This window comes from Platichthys flesus, chromosome 17, assembly GCF_949316205.1.
Source record: "Platichthys flesus chromosome 17, fPlaFle2.1, whole genome shotgun sequence".
NCBI classification, from domain to species: Eukaryota; Metazoa; Chordata; class Actinopteri; order Pleuronectiformes; family Pleuronectidae; genus Platichthys; species Platichthys flesus.
In genome coordinates this window covers 20,632,740-20,659,371 of record NC_084961.1, presented here as the reverse complement: position 1 = coordinate 20,659,371, position 26,632 = coordinate 20,632,740, and the positions used below count along the sequence as shown (strand labels likewise).

General features: G+C 42.7%; 2 protein-coding genes across 8 annotated transcripts in view; both read right to left on the bottom strand.

The window, feature by feature from the left end:
- Nucleotides 1–1,717: 1,717 nt before the first annotated feature.
- On the bottom strand, nt 1,718–14,409 carry mgat1b (alpha-1,3-mannosyl-glycoprotein 2-beta-N-acetylglucosaminyltransferase b). 4 transcript variants are annotated; one of them, XM_062409469.1, is made up of 4 exons: nt 14,151–14,409; nt 13,450–13,495; nt 9,297–10,549; nt 1,718–5,340 (listed from the first exon to the last, which is right to left on the bottom strand). In XM_062409469.1, the coding sequence occupies exons 3-4, from the start codon at nt 10,164–10,166 to the stop codon at nt 4,639–4,641; spliced, it is 1,572 nt and encodes a 523-aa protein (XP_062265453.1). In that variant the 5' UTR covers nt 10,167–10,549; nt 13,450–13,495; nt 14,151–14,409; the 3' UTR covers nt 1,718–4,638. The 4 variants fall into 4 exon arrangements, with proteins under 4 accessions (XP_062265453.1, XP_062265454.1, XP_062265452.1 ...); XM_062409470.1 differs by lacking the exon at nt 14,151–14,409 and having other exon boundaries at nt 9,297–9,538; nt 9,866–10,549; nt 13,450–14,114; XM_062409468.1 differs by lacking the exon at nt 13,450–13,495.
- Nucleotides 14,410–15,190: 781 nt separating this feature from the next.
- The window catches only part of vars2 (valyl-tRNA synthetase 2, mitochondrial), a 32,172-nt gene continuing 20,730 nt past the window's right edge, over nt 15,191–26,632 (bottom strand). For 3 of the 4 annotated variants that reach the window (XM_062409359.1, XM_062409361.1, XM_062409362.1), the window contains 5 exons: nt 23,119–23,367; nt 17,357–17,468; nt 17,029–17,222; nt 16,091–16,240; nt 15,191–15,363 (listed from right to left, as the gene is read on the bottom strand). In XM_062409359.1, the coding sequence (XP_062265343.1) occupies nt 15,274–15,363; nt 16,091–16,240; nt 17,029–17,222; nt 17,357–17,468; nt 23,119–23,367 (795 nt within the window). In that variant the 3' untranslated portion in view covers nt 15,191–15,273. The remainder of the gene's footprint in view (nt 15,364–16,090; nt 16,241–17,028; nt 17,223–17,356; nt 17,469–23,118; nt 23,368–26,632) is intronic. The other variant, XM_062409363.1, reaches the window with a different exon arrangement.

The window sequence follows — 26,632 nt, the reverse complement described above, 5'->3', positions numbered from 1 at the left end:
CAAACAGCTACTGGACACCAGCATTGAAAGGCAGAAGTAGTAGGGCTGGATCATTACACTCCTGTGACCAATCCTGCATGAGACTGCGGTTAGGCCCGCCTTTCTCATTAGCATAAGGACACTGCAAATGCAAAGGAAATGTATCAGGGAAAAAATAAATGTTAAAATATATTTAAGACATTTCTTTTGACATTTCTTTTGGTATTAACATATTTATTTATTTATTTCTGTATTTATTTATTTATTTCCATTTTTATTTATTCATTTATTTATTTATTTCTGTATTTATTTATACATTTATTTATTTATTTATTTTTACTTATGTCATGTATGGTCCTCCATATAAGCAGGGGAGCTGTAGTTGCAGGCGGCGCCAATTTGCCAATTCCACACAAAGTGATATGATAGATAATAGGAATCCGCTTCGCAGGCCAGATGACTTTTAAGTGCTCGTGCCGCCCCGGGCGGCTGCCCGGTTCGCCCTTGCCCAAAACCACCACTGCTCACAATTCTATCTCATCTGTTACTTTAAAATAATATCATAATTAAGTGGAAACAGGCAGTAAAGCGATACTACTTGGCAAAGTTGTGACCACTGTACAGACAATGCATCAAATTTGACCAGGGCGTATATATCAAAATAAGTATATCAAAGTATCCCCCTGAGTGGGTAGTCTCCTGTGAGAAGGGTATAACTGTCCCAACTTAATTTTCCAGAATGGTGTTCACCAAGTTCAGGGGTATACTGCTGAACTGTGCCTCAGTTAAAAAGACTGAGAAGTGATTTCAAAACAGAGAAAATCTCCAATATTCTGCGAGGAAACTTTGCAATTATCAAAAATACTAAACAGTTTGACATATTCTTGCAGCAGCAGCTCCTCCAGTTCAGGACGCCAGGTGTCATGGGTAATATCAGGTCAGTGAGCGGGTCTTTACGAGGTCAGAACTCAGCTCAAGAGATTGATAGGCTTTGCTTTTTTCTCTTCATTAAAAGTGCACAATCACTTAGTATAAGTAATATAGTGTTGTTTTAATGTGGAGTTTTGAATAAAAAGAGTAATGCAGTTCCTGAACTACAAAGTTTGATTTAATTCACACACATACAAAAAAAGATTAGATTCAATCTAACTTATTTTTGTATTTATATCAAATGTTGCATTTTGGTATATATAGAGCTGCTAATTAAATTGTTGGATATTTTTGAAAATGGAAAGCGCCTGCTCCTACAAGATTTGCGTTTGAAGAGGTTAAAGGTATAGCTTACCCAAAAAGGAAAATTTACTCATTGTCTACCAAATCCAATACAATTGAAGTACATATCAACCAATTCTTTACACGTGAGAAAAAAATAAATAAAAAAAACTCCATACTGCTCCTGTGACGTCATCCAAGTGTACATCAGTGACGTGGTCAGACATAATAGGCTGGCAGAATTTAGCATAAATTTTCACTCAACCCAACATGTATGTGTGGTCCCCCCACATCCAACCAATGCCTTGCAGGAGTTAACCATCTGATAACATTCACCAAGTAATATTACGCCAAATTTGACGAGAATACATTGGTAAATAAACATTATTTCCACGCATGCAAGCAAACACACCTTATTCAGCACCAGGTTGCAGTGATGATCTATTGTTTTCAACAGACAAAGAATATGACATGACGATTTCACAGCTTAATTACTTCTGTCAATGAAAGAGTGACTCCTTTAACATGTTGACAAATATCAAAATAGTTGATTTTATTTAGACTGTGATAAAGTTATAAACACATCAGGCAGTGGTTTTATACATCACCATACAGACATGGGACTCAATCAATCTTGTTGATAAACTCCTGAAGCTAATTACAGTACAGTGATAATCATTTCTCGGCCTTCCTGTTGCAGAAACAATTAAAAATCAAACAATCATTGGTTTTTCAACAAACCTAATCTGACCAAACCATTGATTGGATGTAATGTAGTTACAACTTTCCCCACATCAGGGCTTCAGGGCGATCATCAATCAAATGTCTGACTCAGTCATGTCTGAATCTTATTTGCAGCTTGGCACACTTGTTAGAACTTCACGTCTTTAATAGTTATATCATTTTAAAACCGCCTTCCCATTTTAGTTTCTTCCTTCATATTAATATATTTCCTTCAACATATTTAGACACCAAGTTTATCCATTCAAAAAGAGGTGTGGTTCCATAACCTTCTGAAATCCAAAGCAGCTGAAGTATAAATATTGTATTTCCTCCCGCAAAACATTTCATGGAATTTAAACTGGGCTGCTCTTAAACATAAAAGAAGACCTTCATCCAAATATGAAAACAATGTAACTTAAAGCCTTAGTAAGCTTCAAACAATATGTTGATGGTGTCATCTAGTGCTGTCTGCAAACCTTTCACAGCAGGATTGAAGGAGCTGTGTTCGATCATTTCTGCAACTTTCTGAAACTGAAGAGAATCAATCACACCCATGTTACACAGTGACTGGAAAGAAACTGGGATGTGTGAAGCCGCTACCAAAGCTTTCTTCACACAGCTATTGTCACTTTCTAAAAAGAAACTGTATATTTTATGTGGTCATATTCATTTGTACAAATAATTGTGTCAAGACTACATAGACACAGTATTTCTCACCTGTCCTCGAGTGGGGTCGAAAATAGTCGTAACACTTTTAACTTTATTTATAAATCAACACAAGTCAACTGTTCAACTTGACTTGAAGCATACCAAGGCTTTAATATAATACGATCATATGTCTCCTTTGATTTAACGTTGTCATCGCACTGCTTTCACAGCCATGTTCATTAACTGATCTAAGGCAACATCCATACTAATGCATATTAGTCTTAAAGCAACTATTTATTATAGTAAGAGCAACAATTAAGCTTTTCTTGGAATGGCAGCGTAAGCACAAGCAATTCTTTCCATTACTGCTGGTAGTCCATTCAAGTTTAAGATTCAATCAAGAAGCAATCATTGTTTCAAAATGCCTGTTCTAGCCCCAACAGACTAAAACACAGGAGCCTGGAGTTTTTTAATCAAAACCGGGCCTGTTTTGAAAGGTGATCATTGTTAGAGGCTTAAACACTAGTGAATCTTTAAAAACCAAGTAATATTAATGTGGACGTAGCCTGAGAACAGCAGTGCCGATAATCTGAGAAAAAACCCTTCCTTGGTGCTCCCATAATGTTAAACATATGTTACTTGTCCTGTAGCAAAAATTACCAGGACAATTTTAATTATTGAGTGTCATTCAGATTTTCTTCTTGCAATCTGGCATTTTAATTTACTTCAATGTATTACTTCCTACCAATAGCTCCAAAGGTCTCCTCTAGTAATGCCACTGTAGCCCTGATTCAGGACCATATCACACATCACAGTCCAGTTAATAACTCCTGGAACTCAAGTCACTGAGCACTTACAGATTGTTTTATGCTCTCACCTGATGGTAGGTGGTCTTTTAAACAATCTGTAAGTTAGGGGGAAATGACACAGGTAGCTGGAAAGCAACAAAACCATGGTTTGCTTAAAATGTCTCTACAATTAGAGTCAATACAAATCATGTACAGTCAAAGATGGCTCAAGATGTCGTCCTCGCAGTGCTTTTGGTGCTTATAGCAAAATTACAGAACAAATTTTATAATTTTTCTGCAGTTCTTAGCACTCAGTTAGTGAAAAAGATAATGTAGGGTTTGTAATGACTTCAATAGAGAAGACCCTTCTTGTTCAGACCAAATCATTGTACTGAATATTTGCTTCCATCTGACCTTGTTCGTCCCCATCTTCGTTTTCTTAGAATCTGCTGAGCAGACACCCTTCCCGACAGACTTTATGAGCTGCTCAGTGAGTTTGACAGTGATACAGAATGGACAGCATTTTGCAGCTTGTTCGTGCTGGATCCAAGTTATTGCACTTTGAGGAAGCCTGTCTCCTTAAATGATAACCATCAGGGCTATAGTGACTCAGTTCAGCAGTGGATATGGCCTTGGTTTACCACATAAAACCTGGTAGAAGTTTTTCATTTCCTTTGTACACTCTGTTTCTGATTAGTTTTAAAGACTTAAACCAATAACATGACGTAGATAGTTGGGTCAACTTTAACAACTTTCAAAAATATTACACAATTGTTTTTTTCTCCAAAGTTGTTTCCTCTAGTGTGTGGAGAATATCGCTGACTTTGAAACACACTCTCCTTGTTTATGATTCAAAGAATTTTCTGCAACACCCCTCATTGACAGCTGCTACAAACAGCAAAAATGTGATGTTAACTCTACATTTGGCCAATTTTCACAGAAATAAAATACATAAAACGAAGTGGGCCTATAAAGCAAGGCACATTGCCAATAGCTCTTTTGAAACAGTGTTTAAGGGTGGACTCTTCCTAAAAGTTTGAACTCCGTGTGAGGTCTGTGTGGCCATGGACCTACTGATCCTGAATGAGCACCCTATTTTAGAACCGTCCCTGACAATGGGGCCAGGGTCAACTCTTGATCTTGCAGCTCCACTGATGTGCAGCCCCGTGATGCTTCAGTCCCTTCTTGAACTACTGCGTCAGCTGACATTCTTTGGTCTCAGAGAGTTCCTCTGATTAAGGCTGTCTCCCCTCTTCAACCTTTATTCACATTGTATTGAATAAGACTTTCAGCTCCAGCTGACGTCATACTTCATCCATCCCTCTGGTGGAGCCAGGAGCACCCTTCGGCCTCGGTACAGGAAACTGACTACGCCTCTGTAACCTGTACGGGGGACTCCAGATTTCAAGTCATCCATCACCCCCAGATTTCGAGCAAAGACTTTAAAACTGTCACGGCTGGAGTACTGCACTCTGTATGGTCCAGGGTCTCTTAAGCTGCCCCCTTGTTGCAGTTCTTCAATTTTCACCAGTGGTGCACTGTAAATCTCTTTGATAAACTTTTCATCATACTTCTCTTTTAACAAATAAGACAAATCCTGTTTGGTAAAAGGCACAAATTGAGTATTTAGCTTAATATAGCGAAGGTACTGGTCAAAGAATTGACCTAAACTCACGCCTTTACGGCCAAAGGTGATAGTCCGTGAGATTTCTGGGCGGATGCAAGAGCGGTCCTTGCGCTGCTCTGGTTGACGCATCCAGTCATCCCAGAAGGCCAAGGGCCATTTGGGTTCGAGTTCGTCCCACATGTTCTTCAGCAGCATCCAGCCAAGCCCGGGAAAAAAGTCTGTTCTATGGAGGAGACCAGCCTGGGATGGATCCACCAAGGCGTCTCTACCGTTATCGTTCCAGGCAGAAACACACCACAGGGTGGGGTCTGCACGTAAAATTGGGTACAGAGCTTGGAAATACTCAAAGAAATCCGGTGCCACCTGAAGAGAGAAGACAGATGTACAGTGGTGAGACGCTAATTCTTGAGTACAGTGCAATCAGGGAAAGAAAATATTGTGTATGGAGGGCATTCTTAAATTCAACTCTTGAAGCTTACAAGTATCTTAATTGTACATCTAAAATAATTTGACTCTGCTTGCAACACAGCCTCAAATAATTACACTTTTAGGTTTATATTGGACTATTTTCATAGTTTGGCTATTATTTATTTAAGTTATAATAAAAACCGGGCTCAACAGTGTCACCATTTCATTCAAATTTGCAATAAATTATTAGTAATATATCAATATTAAAAGGATGTAATTAAAATAATAAACATGTGATGAGAAGTTGATTAGCTAATTAGAAAAATCTTTGGGTGGGGGCTGCCCTAACCCAAAGTATTTCCAAACAGAAATATTTTGTCTGCTCTACACCTTGAACTTCTTTACATTTCCAGTCAATGAAAGTGACGTTGTACGACTACCATCGGTCATGCAGTGCATTCAGAACAGCAACACAAAGACTTGCGAGGCAGACAACCACAATAGCGCCATTAGCCATCAATAAATAAAGTAGTCTGTCTTTTGGTCCGAATTAAATGATTGGTCCGAATACCTGTCTGTCACTAACTGACCAGCCTCTCTGTGAACACCCTGCCTGTGATCTCTCTACGCATGACCAGAGTCTTACGCTGTAAGAGAAATACACCACTGAAGCAGCAACCATAGCCAGTAGTTAGTGAGATAGTCACAGAAAAGTCTTCCTCTAGCAGTTGTCAGTAAGTACATGTTCACATGGGGGGAACTTTTATGACAGTCGATGGAAGGGGCTGGGATATATCCCTGCATTTTTCTAAGCGGGTTGCCAGTAACCAAGCACTCCATTTAACTCACTATAAATCTATCTCGATCAGAACTATTGATTTTACTGTCTAAATAGATTTGCTCACCTGAATATTAATATATTTTCTTGTACCAAAGAAGTCTGCATTCTATATATTTTCCAAATGATCAGATTGCACACAGAGGACATTTTGACTTGGAACAAAAATTGTTGTTGGCTCTATCGTTGATGACTGCTCAGTTTCAACAATAACTAAAGAGCAGCAACTGAAAGTATAAAAATGTCCCAGTGACTGATAAGATTATTGTATACAAAATTATTAGACTGGTAATACTCTTTGGAAGACTTGAAGCTTGCAAATGAACTGAATGACTTTTACTGTAGATTCGAAAGACACTGCCGGCTCTCCTAGACCTGTTCCACTCCAGGACCAGTAGGAAAGGACGCAAGATCTTTGCTGATCCATCCCATCCCGGTAACCACCTTTTCCAGAAACTCTCATCTGGAAAAAGGTTCTGGGCCATCAGGACTAAAACCTCGCGCCATCTGAACAGTTTTTTCCCCATGGCAGTGGGGCTCACAAACAAGCCCCCTGCATCACACTGACTCTGCTGCCCCCCCCTTGCACATAATTCACATAATTTATAATTGATATATTACTGGCACTATAGCCAATCTCGACACCGGCTCCTGCGACTGCGGAAGGCCACGCAGCTGCATTGACGGACCCGTTTTGGTTTATACTCTTGCGCGTGTTGCAACGCAATTCACCGCCAGAACACTAGGCAGAGTACGTCTTTTGTCGAAGACGGCCTAGAGACGCCTCCTTTGTGGGGGTGGCGTTCGTCGTTGAGTGTTTATTTACTTTATTTTACGACGTCCCCCGGTGTTTTATATGTGGTCCCAGCCACGACAGGAAAACATAAAACGCAGGGACTTTCTTCCCCCCTGCAGCGCCACTGCTGCTCCTCATATTTTTCTTGTGACGGACAAATTTGTCACTGATTTTCCTCCACCGCTTCATACACTCGTCCACGTTCAACTCTAGGTTCTCCGATATCTCCTTCCAGGAGTTTACGGCCATCTGTGTGTCCTTGTACTCGGACAAGGACGGGTTATATAAATGTTGTACTTGCGAACCTCTTCAGCTAAACGCTCTTCTTGTTGGTCCATCTTCAAAATAGTCCTCTGCTACTGCCATGGCAGTGATATGCTATGAAACCGGAAACTAGACTCCGGACGGGATGTAGTCAGCCGACCAATCACAAGCCTTGCGGGCTGCGTGAGGCTTACGTCGTTTTGTCGTATAGTTAGAAAAATCGACAGACGCACGCAAGACGCCAGAGGGCACGAAAGGGGCGTGTTGCGTGTCTTGCGTGCGTCCGTGCAACACGAGTATAATTCGGCCTTAACTCTGTTACTGTATATATTTAGTTCTATATTTTTGTTTTATGTTCAGTGCACCAATTAACGACACCAAAGCAATTTCCTGTATGTGCAACATACTTGGTAAATAAAAGAATTCTGATTCATTGTAGAAAACTGTAGGACATTTAGAGGGGAAATGGACACTGCCTTTGTAATTGCAATGTCCCTGGATGAAATTAACTTTGATTTCTTTCTGTTTAAAAGGAGATTAGCCAAACAGAGGGAGTTGGTCTCTGAGTTGTTGGTAAGGAAAAAAGGAAACCATTGCAGAACAGTTACGTTAGTAAACCCAGTTTATTCCCCACTCACTGACAAAATAATTGCTGTTTTATGGGGCAAAGTTCCTCCCTCGAGCTCTTGGTTGTAGTCAGAATTACTTTGAATTTCCTGTAAGTCATTTCCTGCTGCTCAAGCACTTTTTAACCAGCCATATGTTCACTCTGATGTTTTTTATACCACGTCATGCAGCAGGAGGATTTTTGCAATTTCACTGGCTGCTCTGTTCAGTGGTAGCACATGTAATCAAATAATAAATTTAAATCGGGTGGGATAACAGCTGCTCAGCCGATCAATACATGAGGTTAGCTCCCTCTACCAAGTAGCAGTTATTGCTCTGAACCACACACAACCTTCTGCAGTTAAATATATGATATACATGCTGTATAATGGTTCCCAGGCAGCCAGACAGGGCGGAAAAAGCTGCTGCTGCACATTTTGAGAAATCTCTTCAATGTAACAGCTCCAGTCACTATTAACCCATATCTGACAGTAAGCCAAATGTAATAACACTTTTAACGTGAAAGGCCAACTACCTAAAACCTTTCACACCCACCAATGGGAGCCTAGTTTCAACCCTCAGAAGTTTCCTTCATTGTTTCAGATTTGTTGGAGATCAAACAGCTAACAGTCAAAGCTAGTTTATGTGGAAATGTGGAAAAAGGAATGCATGGAAAATAAGCAGAATACATACTTGATTAGATGGTAACACCATAAACACACAGCGTTTTAGTTTAACTCTTTCATTCAATGTAACCATAATTATTACAGTCACTAGGGGTAAAAATATTTGTACCAACATACTAGGTTACTTAGACTTCAGGGCATTTAAGTCAAGAGCTTGCTTCATTGAGATCTATTATACTGATCTGTATGATTAGAGGGCAGTTTTAGTTTGAACAGTCAAGTCTGTTGATGTGTTTACCCAGAGTCTTTCTGTAACACATGAACAACACAGCGGGTGGTTCTCTACAGATAAGTGTTTTTTAGGTGAGAGGTGGAGCAGCCAGGTGCAGCAGGCAGAGGCAGGAAGTGACCTATTAACTCTACTGTGTAGATCATGTGATTTTGTTTGCTTCACCACAAACTCTCTTGACATCTTCGTCTGTGACTTCTACGTGTATGATACCGCTTTTTCTCTGGGAGATATTTGTTTTGTAGTTTTGCTTCCGTCGCGTTTTAGAAGTAAAGAGAGAGAGGAAGAGGGCGAGTGGAGTCAGGACTGGCTGAACTGAGGAATGAATACATGAAGCCATGAACAAAGATTTCACCCAGTTAAGAAAAATATTTACTGGAGCGGGTCAGAGACTTCAGCTGAATTGTGTTGCTGTGAATGTGTGTCTGTGTATTACAGAGAGTAAAGTAATGCATGGTTACATCAGAAAGGAAAATGTCTGAGAGCACTCACCTCCAGGTCATCCTCCACTACAACCACAGTAGACTGGGAAAAGGTGTTGAACACTTGGTTGAGTGCCCAGCGATAATGTCTGGCAATTTTGTAGTAGCCCTGGAACTTCCTGTGTTCTGGCCGGACTCTGATGTCCGACAGGTCTGGCTGGCTTATGTGCGTCACTTGATCTCCATATGAGCCAATCACATGAGCAGTCTCGGCGTGGCCACAGTCCTGGCTGACAATAATTGGATATAGTTCTGGAGAAGGGCGGTACTGTATCAGTCTATCGAGGCTCCGTTTAACTGTTACCCTGTCACAAGCAATAACTAAAATGGGAATGACAACCTGTGGGCTGGCAACAGAAGTTGGCAAATTACTATTCTCTGCAACATCTTCCCTTATTTCAGTGGCTTCGTGCTGTTCTAACTTAAAGTTTGGGGTTACTGTATAAACAGGCTTCTGTGTTAGTTGTATGTCAGTGTGGGTCCTGTCATCTACACTGGCCTTGACAGGAAGTGGAGGCTTCGATGGCTGGTGGACAACCTCTTCTTTAACTTCTTTTGTATCATCTGTTTGTCTCTTACCAACATCCTTCTGCCGAGCCCACACAGCCCTGTGACTTTCAATCTGCTTCAGTAGCTTTTTCTGCGTCTCAAGTTGGATTTCGACTTCCTCAGCCAGCCGGATCACCTCTCCGGCTAGATTGATCTGGCCTCCTTTCCCTCTGCCCACACCCCACTCCTCCTTTCCTCCTGGTTCGGCTCCTCCACCTTCTCCGGGGCGGTCGATGGGAGGGCGACCCCAAAGATAAAGTAGAAGCAAAGCATTCCAGGCAACAAACAGGAAAGCACCGCATAGTATTAGAGAACCTTTCTTGCGAACCATGGCCCAATGTCACAAGAAAAGGGATATGAAAAGGCTGCAATAGGAAAAATTGATGGAACCAGAGGAAAAAAGTACACACAAAAGGCAGCAATCTCAGATGGGTAGGAATTCGATTTCAAGTCACATTGCAATCATTTCAAAATTTTGAATCATCCTCTCTATTGTCCAGGAGTGTTAAAGTGGGGACTCTCCAGATTGAGTTGAATTCACATGATTCTGCAGTGGAATTCCAAATTTCATGAAATTCCAAGGAGACCAGGCAATGAGCAGAGACAGCACTCAACAAGTTCAGCAAGGGAAGGTTCGAAAGTGGAAAGGGGGAAGTGGGGTCGCTGTGGGTTGAGGGAATGTGACTCCTTGGTTGTTATCCTTCCGCCATTATCCTGAAAATAGGGAATGAAATCAATTGATCAGCAGAATGCATAGAGCTCATTTTCACTTTCAATAATAAAGCCTTACAAGCTGACACTGCATATTCTGTGAACTTGTACAGCTTCTTGTAAACATTTACCACTTGCTTCAATGACTGAAATTGTCTCTAGATGTTTACAGTTCAACAATTAAATACATTTCCGTTTTGTACCATAAGTTAAGTTTCATATTGTTCATTCAACAATCTCATTTAACAGGCATTTCCATAAAGGCCAGGTTGACAACAACACACATCTACTACTCATTTTAGTCCAGCAAGCTACTTTATAATATTTAATTTGATTTAAATAAAATAGAGTACGAGTCATGTTTGGGCAAAATCAATCAATCAAATCAGCATCATTTTATCAGACAGTCTAAATATTTTCACAATCTAAAATGTAGATACATGACATGATGGAAGTTCACATTCCTGAACAGACACTTTATCTGAGACGCCAAGAGAGGCTTACTGAGAAACAAATGTCAACAAAGGTGTCAGACATTTAGATGTGCAGAGGCGGACAATAAGTGTCCTTAAACACTACATTGTGATAACTTCTCCCAACTCTGAAAGCCTACTGTCCCAGACTAGAAAATACACGGGCAAACTTGTTGGTTAGTTCAAAACTATCAAATCCACCGTAACTGAAACTGTAGTGGGCATCACAACCAGCATCAAACTGTATTTATCATAGCTGGACAAGATATTCAAAGACTTGCTATCTGCCAACTACAGATTATACAGTTTATACTAACTCTGGCTTCATCACTAATCCCTCAGTGAGCAATAGTACCTCCTGTACATTCTCATTCGGCTAGTTGTTGAGGAGCGAGGGAGTCAAACTGAACGAAACCGAAGAAAACATTCAAAGTGGAATCATTCTAATAATTGGAAGGGGCGGCTGTGGCTGAGGGGTAGAGCAGTAGTCCTCCAACCTAAAGGTCGGCAGTTCGATCCCCAGTCTTTCCCATCTGCATGCCGAAGTGTACTTGGGCAAGATGCTGAACCCCGAATTGCCCCTCATAGAACAACAAAGTGCTGTTAATAGATGCACTGTACGAATGTGTGTGTGAATGGGTGAATGTAAAACTGTACTGTAAGGTGCTTTGAGTGGTCATCCAGACTTGAACAGCGCTATATAAATACAAAACCATATTTAAGAACACAAAAGGCATTTCAGAGACACAAATGTTAAAATCAGATTTATCTAAAATGCTTTCAACCGGCATTTTCCTGAAACTTTCCGGAAAGGCAGTACGTGTGAATGCAAATATCAGTCAGTTGCTTTGGACAATTTCCTAACCTTTTTCCTGCAAACCCCCACATCATGAGAAAGACCATATTAGAATACAACAGGAAAATTCCTAGATGCAAGACAGCAAGTTTCATAATTTTTCTGACATGTAACAGGTGCAAAATTGAAGAAAAAAAAAAAAAAAGAATAAAAACATCTTAGACTAAAAAAAATATATATTGATGCAGTGAGGAAATAGGTGAGTGACTGAGTGAAGGGTGTCCCTCTGATTCATCTAGAGGAGCTGCTCGGAATTAGAAAAGCCTAAACCAATTAGTGCCGATAAATATAGGCTGACAATAATCTTTTAAGGACAGACGCTTGGCTACAGGTAACAGATGCTCTGATTAGTACTGGATCTTGGACTGTGCTTCACTGCCCTGATATCTGGCTCTATCAGTTTACAGAAGTACACAGAAAGGTCACATGTTTGATGAGTGACAAATGTGAAAATCAATACGAGTGTGTACAAGTAGCATAATGCAAAAATGCAATCCAGATCAAGAACAGCACAACATTAAACAAGAGAGTCCAAGGAAATAATCACACTTCAGTGTTGCACTATGTTAGCATGCAGCATTTTAGCCTTTTCAAGACAGCAAAGCTTTTACAGATTAGCTTAGATGATTTGTTTGGATTCTAAACTTTAGAGTTTGGCAAATCTAAACTTTAGATGATCAGATATGTTAAGACTCAGTTACCTTATGCACAACTTTGAAGGTCCCTGGTAATTTCACATCATCTTTCTCAACGTTTATTCTTTTTAAAAATGGGTTAATGGAAGATCACACCAAGTCAATTAATTCAGCAACCATTATTATGTTTGTCATTCAAAAATGAACCATTTGTATATAAAATTTCACAAAACAAGTGTACAACTGACTATTTCAGTTTCATAAAAGCGGAAGTGAAATTATGCCTTCATTTGTCTAAAAGTTCTCAACTGTCATATGAGGACCAACCCTGTCACATGCAGCTTGGAGATTAAGTGGAATCTTTACTGCTTAAACCTTAAACTAACTTTAAATAGATTTATAATGGGTGTATTCCAAATCCAAGACAAGCAAATGTGGACATTTTATCGCTATTTTTTAGAGAAGAAATGGGATTTCTTGCAGAACTGTGCTATAAAGCTGCAATGCTCTTTAGTGAGTACTGAACTAATTGTAGGTCACTTTGGATAAATGCATCTGGCGAATAACATGGAACGGAATGTAAACTGATAACTGAGTGTATATGCTAGCGATCTGTTTTGAAAAGTTTTTAGATAGAAATGATCTTGACAAGACAGCAGCAACATGAACACTGTGGCATAATGAAAATCCAAGGTACTAACTCCACCTTTAAAAAAACACTAACTACTTGCAGACACAATAAAGTTGTGCAACAACTGATCATCTGATGTACAAAAGTATAATTTCAGAGGGAAAGAAAATGGACATGGTCACATCCTAACTTCTTAAAGTGAGCATGCAAGTGTCAAGGACAGAAGAAAACCAAACGTCTAAAGAATTATGCCTAAACAAGAAGTGAGCTCCAAAGCAATGAGATATAAAGAATAAAACTAACCATACCTGGACTGGGATCAGCCTACAGATGTGCTTGGTCTCCCCTTCAATCCTGGAGTAAATAATGCCGAGCAGACAAATGGAGTTGATAGCGAACAGGAAGAGGGAACTGTTACTCTTCTTAGAAACTGTACCAGCTGAAACTCTTATTCTTCTTGACCCCCTCCTCCCTCCGCCAGACAACGTGGAGCTGACTGGTAGGATCTCACCGAGGAGCCTGCGGCACAGACCGACTGAGGCACTGTACCGTCCAGCTTCACGTGACTACGCGGTGGAAACGAGGACTGAGAGGCGACGCCTCTAGTCGGCCAACACTTAAATACTGTTTACTTTCAGCTCATGCAAATGTCCACACTACACTCAGCAAGTTTCTGGTCCACTGAGATGATCCCCAGCTGTTACGCTTCACGTACTTTTTTGAAGGTACCCTGCTAGCTGACACGAAACTACCTGTAGCTAAGTCAAATCACAGGATGTCACAGGGTGTTAAACGCAGCATGATCAGAGCCAGTGTTTTGTCATCTATACAACTATATATCAGCATCGGGGACTGAAGCGTTTTATTGGCAAGCTAAGCCCTACTGCTAACATACGGTTGGCTGACTAGCTAGCTAGCTAACACTGAGAAACAGAAGTGAAGGGTGTTCCATTCAAGAGTCGTACTGAAGAAAGACATGGATGTCGCATATGAAGCTGGTGTAACTCACCTCTCACATGACGGCGTGAACGACATGGTGCGGCTTGCATCGTGGAAGGACACGAGGCTTGCACCGAGCTGCAGCACTCACCGGCTAGCTGACTAGCTAGCTAACGTTAGCTGGTGGAGCCACCCTTACATTTCCCTCGGTGTCACAATCACAGCACATATCTGTGTGTACACAGCGGCTCCACTGCTGCCTGAACCCCGACCTCTGGTTCACATTATCCCCACAGCTCTGCTCTTTTATCCATCACCAGTGTCTGTTGTTGCGAGCAGGCTACAGTATGTGCTCCGATACAGACCGTACACTGCCACCGGCATGTGTATTCAGACACTTCGTTCACAGCCCTTTCTTGTGTCAGGTTCTCATACTATAGCTGGATCTACCACTGTCTGTCTGATCTGGTGACGGCATTTTTCATTTGCCTACACACAACTACACTTACGGTTTGTTGATTCCTGTGGGACCGAGTTGAACCGATCTGAGCCGAAATCTCATCCTTACCAATGTCACCTTTTCTATGTCTTTGTATATATAGACATATATGGCCTCAGTGTAGTAATGACTGAATGGAAGTCTTGCTTACCCACTTAGTTACTCATTTAGTGTGACAAAACACAGACATAAGCATAGCAATGTAGTATATGCAGTTGAATGTAGTCAGGAATGTACAGACCTGTAGTTTGTGGAAACTAAACAACTCCTTCACAAGCACATGGTACAGCACAGCTAGAACTGAAGAAGCCTCGTGGATTTGAGTGGAAACGTCTTCAAGAAACTCAACCAAGTCCAGTTGACCTGTTTTTTAGCATTTGGATATAGCATGACCTGGATGACTGACAATCATCGTCATTTTGTGTGTTCTCATCTTAACCTAACATTGGTGAAATCATGAATATGCACTTGATAAGTCCTGATGGAAACAATTTCAGTGGATGGATTTTGTGTAAAATTTGCTGTCAGCATCGCAACCTAAACGGAATTAAACTTTGCAAACTCCTCAGCTTTATTAAGCCTTTATATGGTGAAATACTGCAGTGCCCCAGTTTGACAGTGAGATTAGGTTTATTATATGAACAACATTAATTATATGATACAATGTGACAACATTATAAACAATTCAAGTTCATCAGTTCTGATTTCCAGCAGTTGTTTGATTCTCTTGCAGCATCTTCAGGTGGTCCTCAATGGTTTTCAGTTCCTGTTGCAAGGTGGACATCTGAACACAAAGTCGAGCTACAATGTTTATCACATTCGTTTTTTCATACTTGCTAGTATATAATTAGACAACATCATGCGAAACTACAGAAAAAAATACTGAACTTTCAGACATTCCTCTCAATCCCATTGGATGACCAATCCTTTATGACATTTTAGTAAATGTAACACGCTCTAACATAATTTTCATATACACGCATATACACACAGACACACGCGCGCACACACACACGCGCAGGCACACACAGCTAATTAAATTTGTTTTAAATTGACAGAAAATTTCAGTTTACTCTAAAGTTTGTTGAACAGAGTGGCTGTGGTGATTTGGAGAATTTTCACTATATTACATTACATACAATAAGGCTATTTGTGGGGGTTCCGCATCTTGCCCAAGGACTTTCTATTTCTATATCAAAGAAATTCACTGCCCCAATGTTCACATTGTCATTAGGAGTCCAGCCTTAGAACATCTACCTGCCAATCAAAAATCATGGCACACATTAGTGGTCCTGCCTGAAAACATCTTTATGCTGGCATTCAGTCTTCATGCCACCTATTGTCAACAGGAAGTAATCCATGTAGGACAATTATCTTGATAAATAGCAATATAATGCTGTTCTGGTGATTGTTCTCCAGTGCCACATTCTGAAAACAGTGCGTAATATATGATGATGACCAACTACATATAACCCATAGCAGCTTCCCTGCATCTGACTGCCCATGCTCACCTTATGGTCCATCTTCTGCCTGACATGAGCAGGAACCTTGGTCAGGAAGTTAGGAGATTGGACTTTGCAGAGAATTTCCTTCAACTTTGGAACAAGCTTGTCTCTGCGCTGGGAGAGCTGCAGGATCTGTTTCTCTACGTTCACTCCACTCTGATAGAGGAAACCATATAATACTATATGTTACTCATCAACATCCTCATCAACACCTTGAAACCGTTAAACAGTGGAAGATACCAGCATTCTGAAGTGCATCAATATGGATGCCTTTTCAATTTGTCTATCAACGAAAATTCTATTTTGATGCTTCCACATAGGTATACTACATGCTACAATTGATAATAACGTTCTGTGGCTGCTCTGTGGCATGAAAATAAATACTGAGCAGACACAGTTGATTCTGATATTGTATAAAGATGACAAGAGAAAAATTCAAGGGGCTCATTGTTAGGGATCAGATGGCAGGCAGGGTTGCACAGTCAACCAAATTGACATATGACAATGTATAAAGTAGAAAATCACATAAGAAAATGCCATGGGAGTTCAAATGCTAACAGTCATTATTCTATTCATTCTACAATTGATTTACCCAATCAATTGCCGAATGATCAAAGAGTTTGTCATTGAACCTCAGTAATAGGAACTCATCCAAATTAACCTAACTTTTGTTTGGCCACATCCAGCATCAATTATTCATTGCATACATTGTAAAGTATGTAAAATCACCCTCACATGTTTTCTGTATAAAATGTTGCCTATAAATGCCCTCCGTAATTCAAAATAACTTTGGTCAGTCAGTCATTTATTTCTGTCACACAATACCAAAAATGCAGGGATATTAGCAATGATATAATTTAAAGATAAGTGGCATATTTTCACATTTAAGAAGCTGGAACCTGAAAATTGTGGGGGTGCATGCCTGACTGTAAAATGGCACACACCTGAATGTCAAGGTGTAGCTGACATGAGTGTTTCACCACACCGATGAGGCTTCCTTCAGGTGGAGGAGTGGAGTGGAGGTTGTCCGATCCTTGAGGACAGTAGATATGGAGGCACGAGGTCCGGCTTAAAGTCCAAACAGCTGACCCAAAGTGAAGGAGGACTTGGGCCTGACTGGGTGTACACACTGCCCACACTGAAACACACAACATACAAGCAACAGGAAAACATTATTGATCTATCTTTCTTTTTTTTTTGATAAAAACCTTACAGAATTTCTACATGCCAATCTTTGAGAAAATAATTGTTTTCAACTGTTAAATAACTTACTGGCAGGTTTATCTTTGGTCATGCCACACTGAGCTCGTAGTGAGCGGGCTGTTCGGATCACTTCCTGAATCAGCAGAAAAGCACTCTCCACTTCAGGGAAATGCCAGTGTGCCTGGGAGGATGGAGAGGGTAAAAAATAACACTTCAGCTAAACACAAGGAAATGAGCATGGTCACATAAACAAGAGGAAACTAGCAGAAAATAACTTTGAATTTACCTATAGGGAAGGATAGTATACTTGTACACCTGCTTTTTCATGCATTTATCCAATAAACAAATTCTGAAACTGCTGACCACTTTGGATTTTCACAAACAACAGTTAACTCAGAATGAAGTCCAAAACAAAAAGAAATCCCAATTAGAAGCATTTCTGCAGATGGAAACACCTCAATGATTTTGATGTCCATCCCTTCATTTACATAAAAAAAAATGACACATGCAAAGAGCAGCCTCTTTAATCTTCAGTTTCAGTTACTTTGCTATGTAGTCAATAAATCCCATGTCAGTTTCACTTCCCTTTAACTGACTGGAAAGTCTTGTGATTTGCCCCGTCAGACTTCAGTCTGATTGAACTCTGACAGCTGAAGTATACAAGATGGCGCTGCGACCGGCTGCCAAGGTGTGTTGGTGCGCACTTCTGTGTTTGTTTTTAGTATTTAATTCTGTTAATTGCGACCCAACTCGGATTACTTTCACGTTGGACGAGCTTCTTAACATCAGGGACACAACACCATCTGATTTATGTCCCGACTTTCTCGCCTCTTCCGTGGATTTAGTGGATTTACTGATTAAAGGTGCAGTGTTCCTCGGACACGCAGCGAGACTGAAGCGGAGAACATCTCCAATGTTCGCTCGCTGTGTAATAAGATGGACGAACTGCGCCTTCTCATCCAGACAAATAGAGACTTTTCCCTTTCTTCGGTCTTGTGTTTTACGGAATCGTGGCTGACCGAAGCCACACCGGACTCCGCTGCACAGCTGACCGGCTTTCCGCTGTTACGCGCGGACCGCGACCCGATCCTCTCACGCCAGGCAAAGGGCGGGGGATTTGTTTTTATATAAACCATGGCTGGTGCAGTGACGTGAAAGTAATTTTACAGTCCTGTTCTCTGGACCTGGAAACTTTTTTCATCACCTGCAGACCGTTCTACTCTCCCCGTGAATTCACATCTTTCATCCTGGCCGGAGTTTACATCCCCCCGCAAGCTGACGTGCACGAGGCTCAACGACAACTCGATGAGCATATACTGGGAGTGGAGAGAAGGAGAGAGAACAGGTATTCCCCCGTTATTGTTCTTGGGGACTTTAATAAGGGGAACTTATCTAAGGAGTTCCCGAAATACAAACAGTTAATAAAATGCCCGACCAGGGGTGATAACACCCTGGATCACTGTTACAGCACCATCAGCAAGGCTTATCATGCAGTTTCCCGCGCTGCCCTGGGTCTATCCGACCACGCTCTCATTCACCTGATCCCGGCTTACAGACAGAAACTTAAACTTTCTAAACCTGCTGTGCTGAGATCCAAGAACTGGAGCAACAGAGAAGCTGTGGAGGAGCTGCGTGACTGCCTTGATAACACTGACTGGGACGTTTTTAGAACTGCTTCTAACAGCCTGGACGAATATACAGATGCTGTGACGTCCTACATCAGCTTCTGTGAAGACAGATGTATTCCGACAGGGTGTGTTATAACAACGACAAGCCCTGGTTCACAGCAAAGCTCAAACAGCTTCGTTTGGAGAAAGAGGTGGCCTTCAAGAGTGGGGACATGGATAGGTTCAGACTGATTCAATACTCGTTTGGCAAGGAGATTAAGGAGGCCAAACGACAGTATTCAAAGAAACTGGAACAACAGTTTGCAGCCAACGACTCCTTGTCTGTCTGGAAAGGCCTTCGTGTGACCGGATGCAAAACCAAATCCCCCCACTCTGTGGAAGACCTGAGACTTGCAAACGAACTGAATGAATTCTACTGTAGATTCGATAGACACTCTCAAACCCCCCCCCCCCCCGCATTTATCACACCTCTTCTCCCCAGCCTGGACAAAGACAACAGCCCCCCCCACAAAATGGCCCCAGACTGCCCCATCCCCTCTATCCCCCCCATCATACATCCATCCCCCCATCACACCCCATCACACCTCTCTCAATTCAGGAGAGAGATGTAAATAAGCTCCTGAAGAGACTGAACCCCCGTAAGGCAGCTGGACCAGACGCTGTCATCCCCTCAACACTAAGGCACTGTGCGAATCAGCTGTCTCCAGAATTCATGGACATCTTCAACACCTCCCTGGCTGAATGTGTTGTACCCGCCTGCCTTAAAACATCCACCATCATCCCCGTTCCCAAGAAGCGGATCACAGGTCTTAATGACTACAGACCAGTCGCCCTGACCTCCGTAGTGATGAAGACCTTTGAGCGCCTCATGCTGAACCACCTCAAGACCATGACCAACCACCTCCTCGACCCGCTGCAGTTTGCCTACAGAGCCAACAGGTCCGTAGACGACGCAGTCAACATGGGACTCCACTTCATCCTCCAGCACCTCGACTCCCCTGGCACCTACGCCAGGATCCTGTTTGTGGACTTCAGCTCCGCATTCAACACCATCTCCCAAGCTCTTCTCCAGGACAAGCTGACACAGCTGAGCGTGCCTGAGCCCACCTGCAGGTGGATCACTAACTTCCTGACCGACAGGAAGCAGCGTGTGAGGCTGGGGAAGCTTGTCTCTGACACCACTGGAGCCCCACAGGGTTGTGTGCTCTCTCCTCTCCCTCTACACGAACAACTGCACCTCCAGCCATCCCTCTGTAAAACTTCTGAAGTTTGCTGACGACACAACCCTTATTGGATTAATTTCCAATGGGGACGAGGCCGCCTACAGAGAGGAAGTAAACAGCCTGGCTTCCTGGTGCAGCCAGAACCACCTGGAGCTGAACGCTTTAAAAACTGTAGAGATGGTAGCAGATTTCAGGAGAAGCCCAGCTCAAACCGTCCCTCTCACCATGTGCAACTCCCCAGTTAAAACAGTTGTGTCTTTCAGATTCCTGGGGACGATCATTGCACAGGACCTGAGATGGGCGGAGAACATCACCTCCATCATCAAGAAGGCCCAGCAGAGGATGTTCTTCCTGCGGCAACTGAGGAAATTCAGCATGCCGCGGAAAGTGATGGTTGACTTCTACACAGCCATCATTGAGTCCATCCTCACCTCATCCATCACCGTCTGGTTCGCTGATTCCACTGTCAAGGACAAGGGCAGCCTGCAGCGGATCATCCGGTCAGCTGAGAAGGTCATCGGCTCTGACCTGCCGGCTCTCATAGATCTGTTCCACTCCAGGACCAGTAAGAGAGCAGGCAAGATCATTGCTGATAATTCCCATCCCGCTCCACCTGTTCCAGAGACTCCCGTCCGGAAAAAGGATCCGGGCCATCAGGACTAAAACCTTGCGTCACCTGAACAGTTTTTTCCCCATGGCAGTGGGGCTCACAAACAAGCCCCCTGCATCACACTGACGCCGCATCACACTGACTCTGCTGACCCCCCCCCACCCCCCATCCACCCTTGCAAATAATTTATAACTCTATATTACTGGCACTATCACCAATCTCTGCACCTTAAAAACGCACGTAACTCTTTGACTGTATATATTATATATTTTTTTTTTATATTGTTATATTATTCGCTATTGTTGTTTTTAATTTGTTGTTTGTAAAGTGCACCAACCACACCAAGGCAATTTCCTGTATGTGCAAATATACATGGCAATAAAAAGAATTCTGATTCTGAAAGGTAAATAAACTCATTGAAGTTTTATATTTAAAATCAGGCCTCGGGCCAAAGGTACAAAGTCCCCAGTGCAAAAAAAACATTACAGGAAATCATTTGCCCCTATTCCCATAAAATATCTTAATCAGCAAAAAGACCATCACTCCTTGTGAAGACAGTCACTGCTTGTGATGCCAACTTTTTATCGACCAATTTTATTTTGTTGTGTGTTTTACAAAAGTGTCTTATGGTATCGTTACTTTTAAATATGTCTATTTGGATGTGACATGCTGTGTTTTTAATATACCTTTTATAGCAATTTTAGAGTATTTTTTAATTATATTTCTATCCAGTACTAAGAAATTAAAAAAGTGTAAAAGTAAACTAGGGCTACGTTGTAGCACTAACGTGCCCGAGCACAGGCGATTTCAAGTCTGTTGCGGTCGGTGAAGAAAGAGCGTTCGATGACCAAGCACTCGTCTCCGTGTTACATGCGTTTGGGCACTGCAGCAAGGATAAACGCCTCACTTTCTGTAGCCAGCAGGTGGTGCTATCGTTTTAAGTCATGGTGTCTTTGTAGATATCATCAGGTCGCGACTCTTGTCTTACATGTCTGGTTTGGACTGGATTGGACCAAATATGTCCAAGATACAGAAGCTCATGTTTTAATGGCGTGTAATCAAACTTTTACGTTACGCCAAGGTCACACCGTGAGACAAGAAATCGATCTTTTAATAATTTTTCATCTCCATCTTGTTGTGATGACACTCAACTAAATTTCACGTTGATCTGATGAAAGCTCTACAACAAGTACATCAAAGTAAAAGTGTGGAATATGGCTAAAATGGCTACCAAAACCAAAATGGCGGGCTTCCTGTGTGGTTTAGCATATCTGTCCAAGAGACTTATTTCTTTGTCATGAAAAGACACATGTCCCTATCAATTTTTGTAGACGTAGACCAATCGTAGTGCCAGGGCTGCCCTTTAGGGGGCGCTAGTCAGTTATTTTGACACGCCCATTCCTTTAAACTATCTGTTTATCTTCAGGGGTGGGCTGTTGATACACACATGTAGTTTGAGGGAGCTGGACCCATGAACACAGAAGTTACAGCAATTTCGTGTGTCATGGCGAGTTGAACTTTGATGACACGTCATTAATAATCTGCATGATGAAAAGTCACAGTAATCGTAAGCCTACATATCAATGTCTTGAGACCCATTTGACACAGTTTGACATGGTTTCACAAAGTGGATGAGGAGAAATACATCCAAGTGTAAAATGTACCAAAAACAAGACATTTCCTGCTGCCACCAGGAGGCGCTGTGATTTTAAGTCACGATTTCTGTGTAGATGTCTTCAGCTCGCAACTCTTGTCTTACATGTGTAGTTTGGTGTCGATTGGATCAAATATGTCTGAGATAGAGAAGCTCGTGTTTTGATGGCGTTTCATCAAACTTTGACGCCATGCCACGGTCAGACAGTATGACAAAAAGTTGATCTTTCAATAACTTTTGATCTCCATTTTGTTGTGATGACACTCTTCTAAATTTTAATTTGAAATGGTGAAAATATGAAATATGACCAAAATGGCCACTTAATCCAAAATGGCGGGCTTCCTGTTAATTTTTTCATAATGGTCATTGAGGCTTTTTTGTGCATCTGGTCATGATACACAACTGTCTTGATTTTCGTGAGGATCGGTTAATGCTAAATGAGGGGCTTCTCCGTAGGTGGCGCTGTTGAGCCATTTTGCCACGCCCATTTCCAAATACTCCAGAATACGTAAATTTACACCACTTTCGAATTTACTTCTAAAACTTTTTGAGCATGTTTAAAAATTCTCAGAATAATCCTTTCAATTTCAATAGGGCCTCCCACCGAAGGTGCTCGGGCCATAAAAATATCAAATACAGGTTAAAAAACATGAGAGAATATTTGTTTTATGTTTGTTTGTAATGTTGGTGAAGAGGTTTGATGGTTGTGGTCCTACCAGCTGAGAGGAGCAAGGGTACGGTTGTAAAGACAGGCTGGTCTGGGACGCAGCTCCATGTCTGAATGGCTGGAGTCTCTGCCACAGCTCCTCAGTGATGAAGGGCATGAAGGGGGAGAGCAAGGCTAGAGACACAGACACACAGTGATAGAGGACACTGGTGGCCACATGCCTCATGCTGTCACTTCCCTCTGTGTTAGGCTGGACCATTGCCCCCTCATCGTGGGCCAACACATGCTTCACATGCTCCTGTAACACAGACACAGCCAAGGAAATTACAAACAGCAGAAACTTCCACTTCGATACTGAGAAAACTACTGTCAGCTTCACTAAAATGTCAGCATTGTTTAAGCCACCCTGTTGCCATGAAAACATATAAATAGTGCATTGTTGCATCTACACAAATATGTTTAGTTAACTCCTGGTGCTCAAGACTCAAGAGTTTTCAAGCTCCTAAAACTGACTTGTTTGCAAACCCTGCTTGCCCTGTGTTATTGAAAACTGCAAGTTTGCATTTTGGACAGGACAGTGTGCGACTGGACTACCAGTGGTGAATGTAGAAACAGTTACTGTCATTAATAGTTCCACCTCATAAGTCCAAGAAAAGAAATCCCTGCTTTACTGTTCACAATTGCTATTCCTCGTTCATAATACTTCCTGCAACCAGGTGCAGAGTGGACAACCTGTTTCCTGTTTACACTGGCTTACACATGCCTAGTGTACATGATATGATGTGTTTTCAGATGCTGTCTCATCTCTCAATTAAAACAGCAAGTAGATTACATTTTATAAAAAAAGGAAACAAAATAGGATCACAATTAGGGATGGGCATAATTAATCGACGATCGATTAATGGATCATTAAGAATTTCGTCGAGGAAGTTATTTTTTCATCGAGAAATTCACTAATTACACATTTGACCACGGGGGGCAGTGTTTGAAAAAAACGCCACAGGCCTACTCAGTTACCTGCGACTGGCTGCGAGTTAACGTGTATTTCCATTTCCAAAGTAAACATGAAGAGGTCATGGCGAAGTGTAGCGTGGGACCATTTTGAGTTAAAAAATGACTTGGTTCACTGCCAATACTGCAAAGCTATCCCCGAGACTGGGGGAGACGAGGAGCCAGCCTTGTCTGACACGGACGAGGGGAGCGCAGACAGCGGAGCCGCGGCCAGGCTAGCCAAGTTAGCACGGAGCTACCTGTGTATCACGGGGACGTCAGTCCCCTCAGAGCGAGTTGTTTCGGCGGCTAGACTGACGATCACCAGGCTGCGTCTGACCTCGGGGAATGTTAACATGCTAATCTAACCTGTAGGCTGGTGCTGAGGTTGTATGAGAGTTACTGGTCAGTTGTGTTTTGAAGTAACCCGCTTCTAGCTGTCGGCTCCGCTGCTTAAGATTACGGCAGCGCATATTTTGTTCATCTTGTAATAAAGATCTCAATGAGGAAACACGCTTTGTTTTTTCACTTCATTTTAATATAGCCTATAAATAGTGAATTGTTTTACTTGAAAATATGAATGATTCATCGAAAATTCGTCATTTATTCTGCCGACGATCGATGAAGATCTCTCCTTGAACCGTCACCTTATCGTGGTGGAGAGGTTTGCGTGTCCCTGTGAACCTGAGGGCTGTGTTGTCTGGAGCCTTGTGCTCCTGGTAGGGTCTCTCATGGCAGAGTGGTCTCAGGTGAGGGGCCAGACTAAGAATGGTTCAAAAACCCTCAATGAATATCGATACAAGAGGAGATGGGACCCAGTCCGGAGGAAGCCCGGGGCCCCCGTCTGGAGCTAGGCCCAGACGGAGGGCTCGATGGCGAGCGTCTGGTGGCCGGGTTTGCCACGGAGCCCGGTCGGGCATAGCCCGAACAAACTACGTGGCACCCCCCCTCTCTTCATCTCATGGGCCCACCACCTGTGGGAAGACCCGTTGGGGTCGGGTGCGCAGCCACATGGGTGGCAGCGAAGATCAGGGGTCTCGACGGACCAGACCCGGGCGGCAGAAGCTGGCTCTGGGGACGTGGAACGTCACCTCGCTGTGGGGAAAGGAACCGGAGCTTGTGAGGGAGGTGGAGCGCTATCAGTTAGATCTGGTGGGGCTTACCTCCACGCACAGTCTCAGCTCTGGTACCGTACTCCTGGATAAGGGTTGGACTTATTCTTCTCCGGAGTTGCCAAGGGCGTGAGGCGCCGGGCGGGTGTGGGGATACTCATAAATCCCCGGCTGAGCGCCGCGGTGTTGGAGTTTACCCCGGTAGACGAGAGGGTCGCCTCCCTGCGCCTAAGGGTTGTAGGGGGGAAAACTCTGACTGTTGTTTGTGCGTATTGTTGGGCCACAGTCCAGAGGCTGAACACCAGACACTGGAGCCGACGGTGAGGACAAAGGGTTGTAAAACTTTTGGAGGGAAAACATTCTCCAGCAGGCCTGAGAATCTCTCCCTGGTGGTTGGAAAATGTCCTGAAGTGCCTTCAGGACCCCCGCTGAGTTCCAAGCCCCACCCACTGAGGTCCAACTCTGACACTCAATTGGCTTAAAGCCAGCATCATCCTATGACCAGCACCTCAAGGAGGCAGAACCTCTCAGGTAGAATAAAACCACTGAGACATCAATAATCACTGCCATTTTCCCTGCTCTGAAGACGTCAACAGACCCCTCCGGGTCTTTCCAGATGATTTAGTTGCTAAAGGGGGCAACCAGAGTTATTTTCTTTCATTTCTTTTATTTTCTTTTATCTTAAGTTTGATCTTACTTTGATAGAGACTATTTTTGTTTTTAACTTGAAAAGGCCGTGCACAGGAACTCACTCGCTCGCTGGCCGAGCTCAGAGACTTTCTTTCCAAATCCACAGCGGCGTTACCGCTGCTCATCCCTGCAGAAGAGACGAAGCCGAATTTCGTTCCAAGAGCAAGAGACTTCGCTCTTTTCGGTCCAGCGCTGACCTCCGTTGCAACCACGAGACCCACCGGAGCACCGCTTAAGAGGCCAGGACACTGATTTGTTTTCCAGGAATCCGCCCGTTCGCACGCATCCTGAGGTTTAACGACAGATTCACTGGACTTCCGGGAAATCCGCGCCCCACGCGCAAGCAACACCGCGGAGGTCACAGTAAGAGGCTTTATTGTCTGGGCAGAGACTAGTTTAAATACTTAGCGTGTCATTTGTTTGATTGTATGTTTGTTTGTAGATCGCTGATCTGTTTTTAGCCGTGCTACACGGCGGGCCGAGACGACACATCCGGTTCCTTTGTTTACTGTGTTTTTGAGAAGAGCGCGGTACAGAGCCGGCGCTTCCTTTTTGCGTGTTACGTCAGAGATATTGTGCGGAGATTTACATCTGTTAAAAGATAAATCTCACGTAACTGGACTGCCTGCTTTGCTAGTAGTTGTCTCTGACGATGTTTCCTGATCTCTCTCTCTCTCTCTCTCTCTCTCTCTCTCTCTCTCTCTCTCTCTCTCTCTCTCTCTCTCTCTCTCTCTCTCTCTCTCTCTCTCTCTCTCTCTCTCTCTCTCTCTC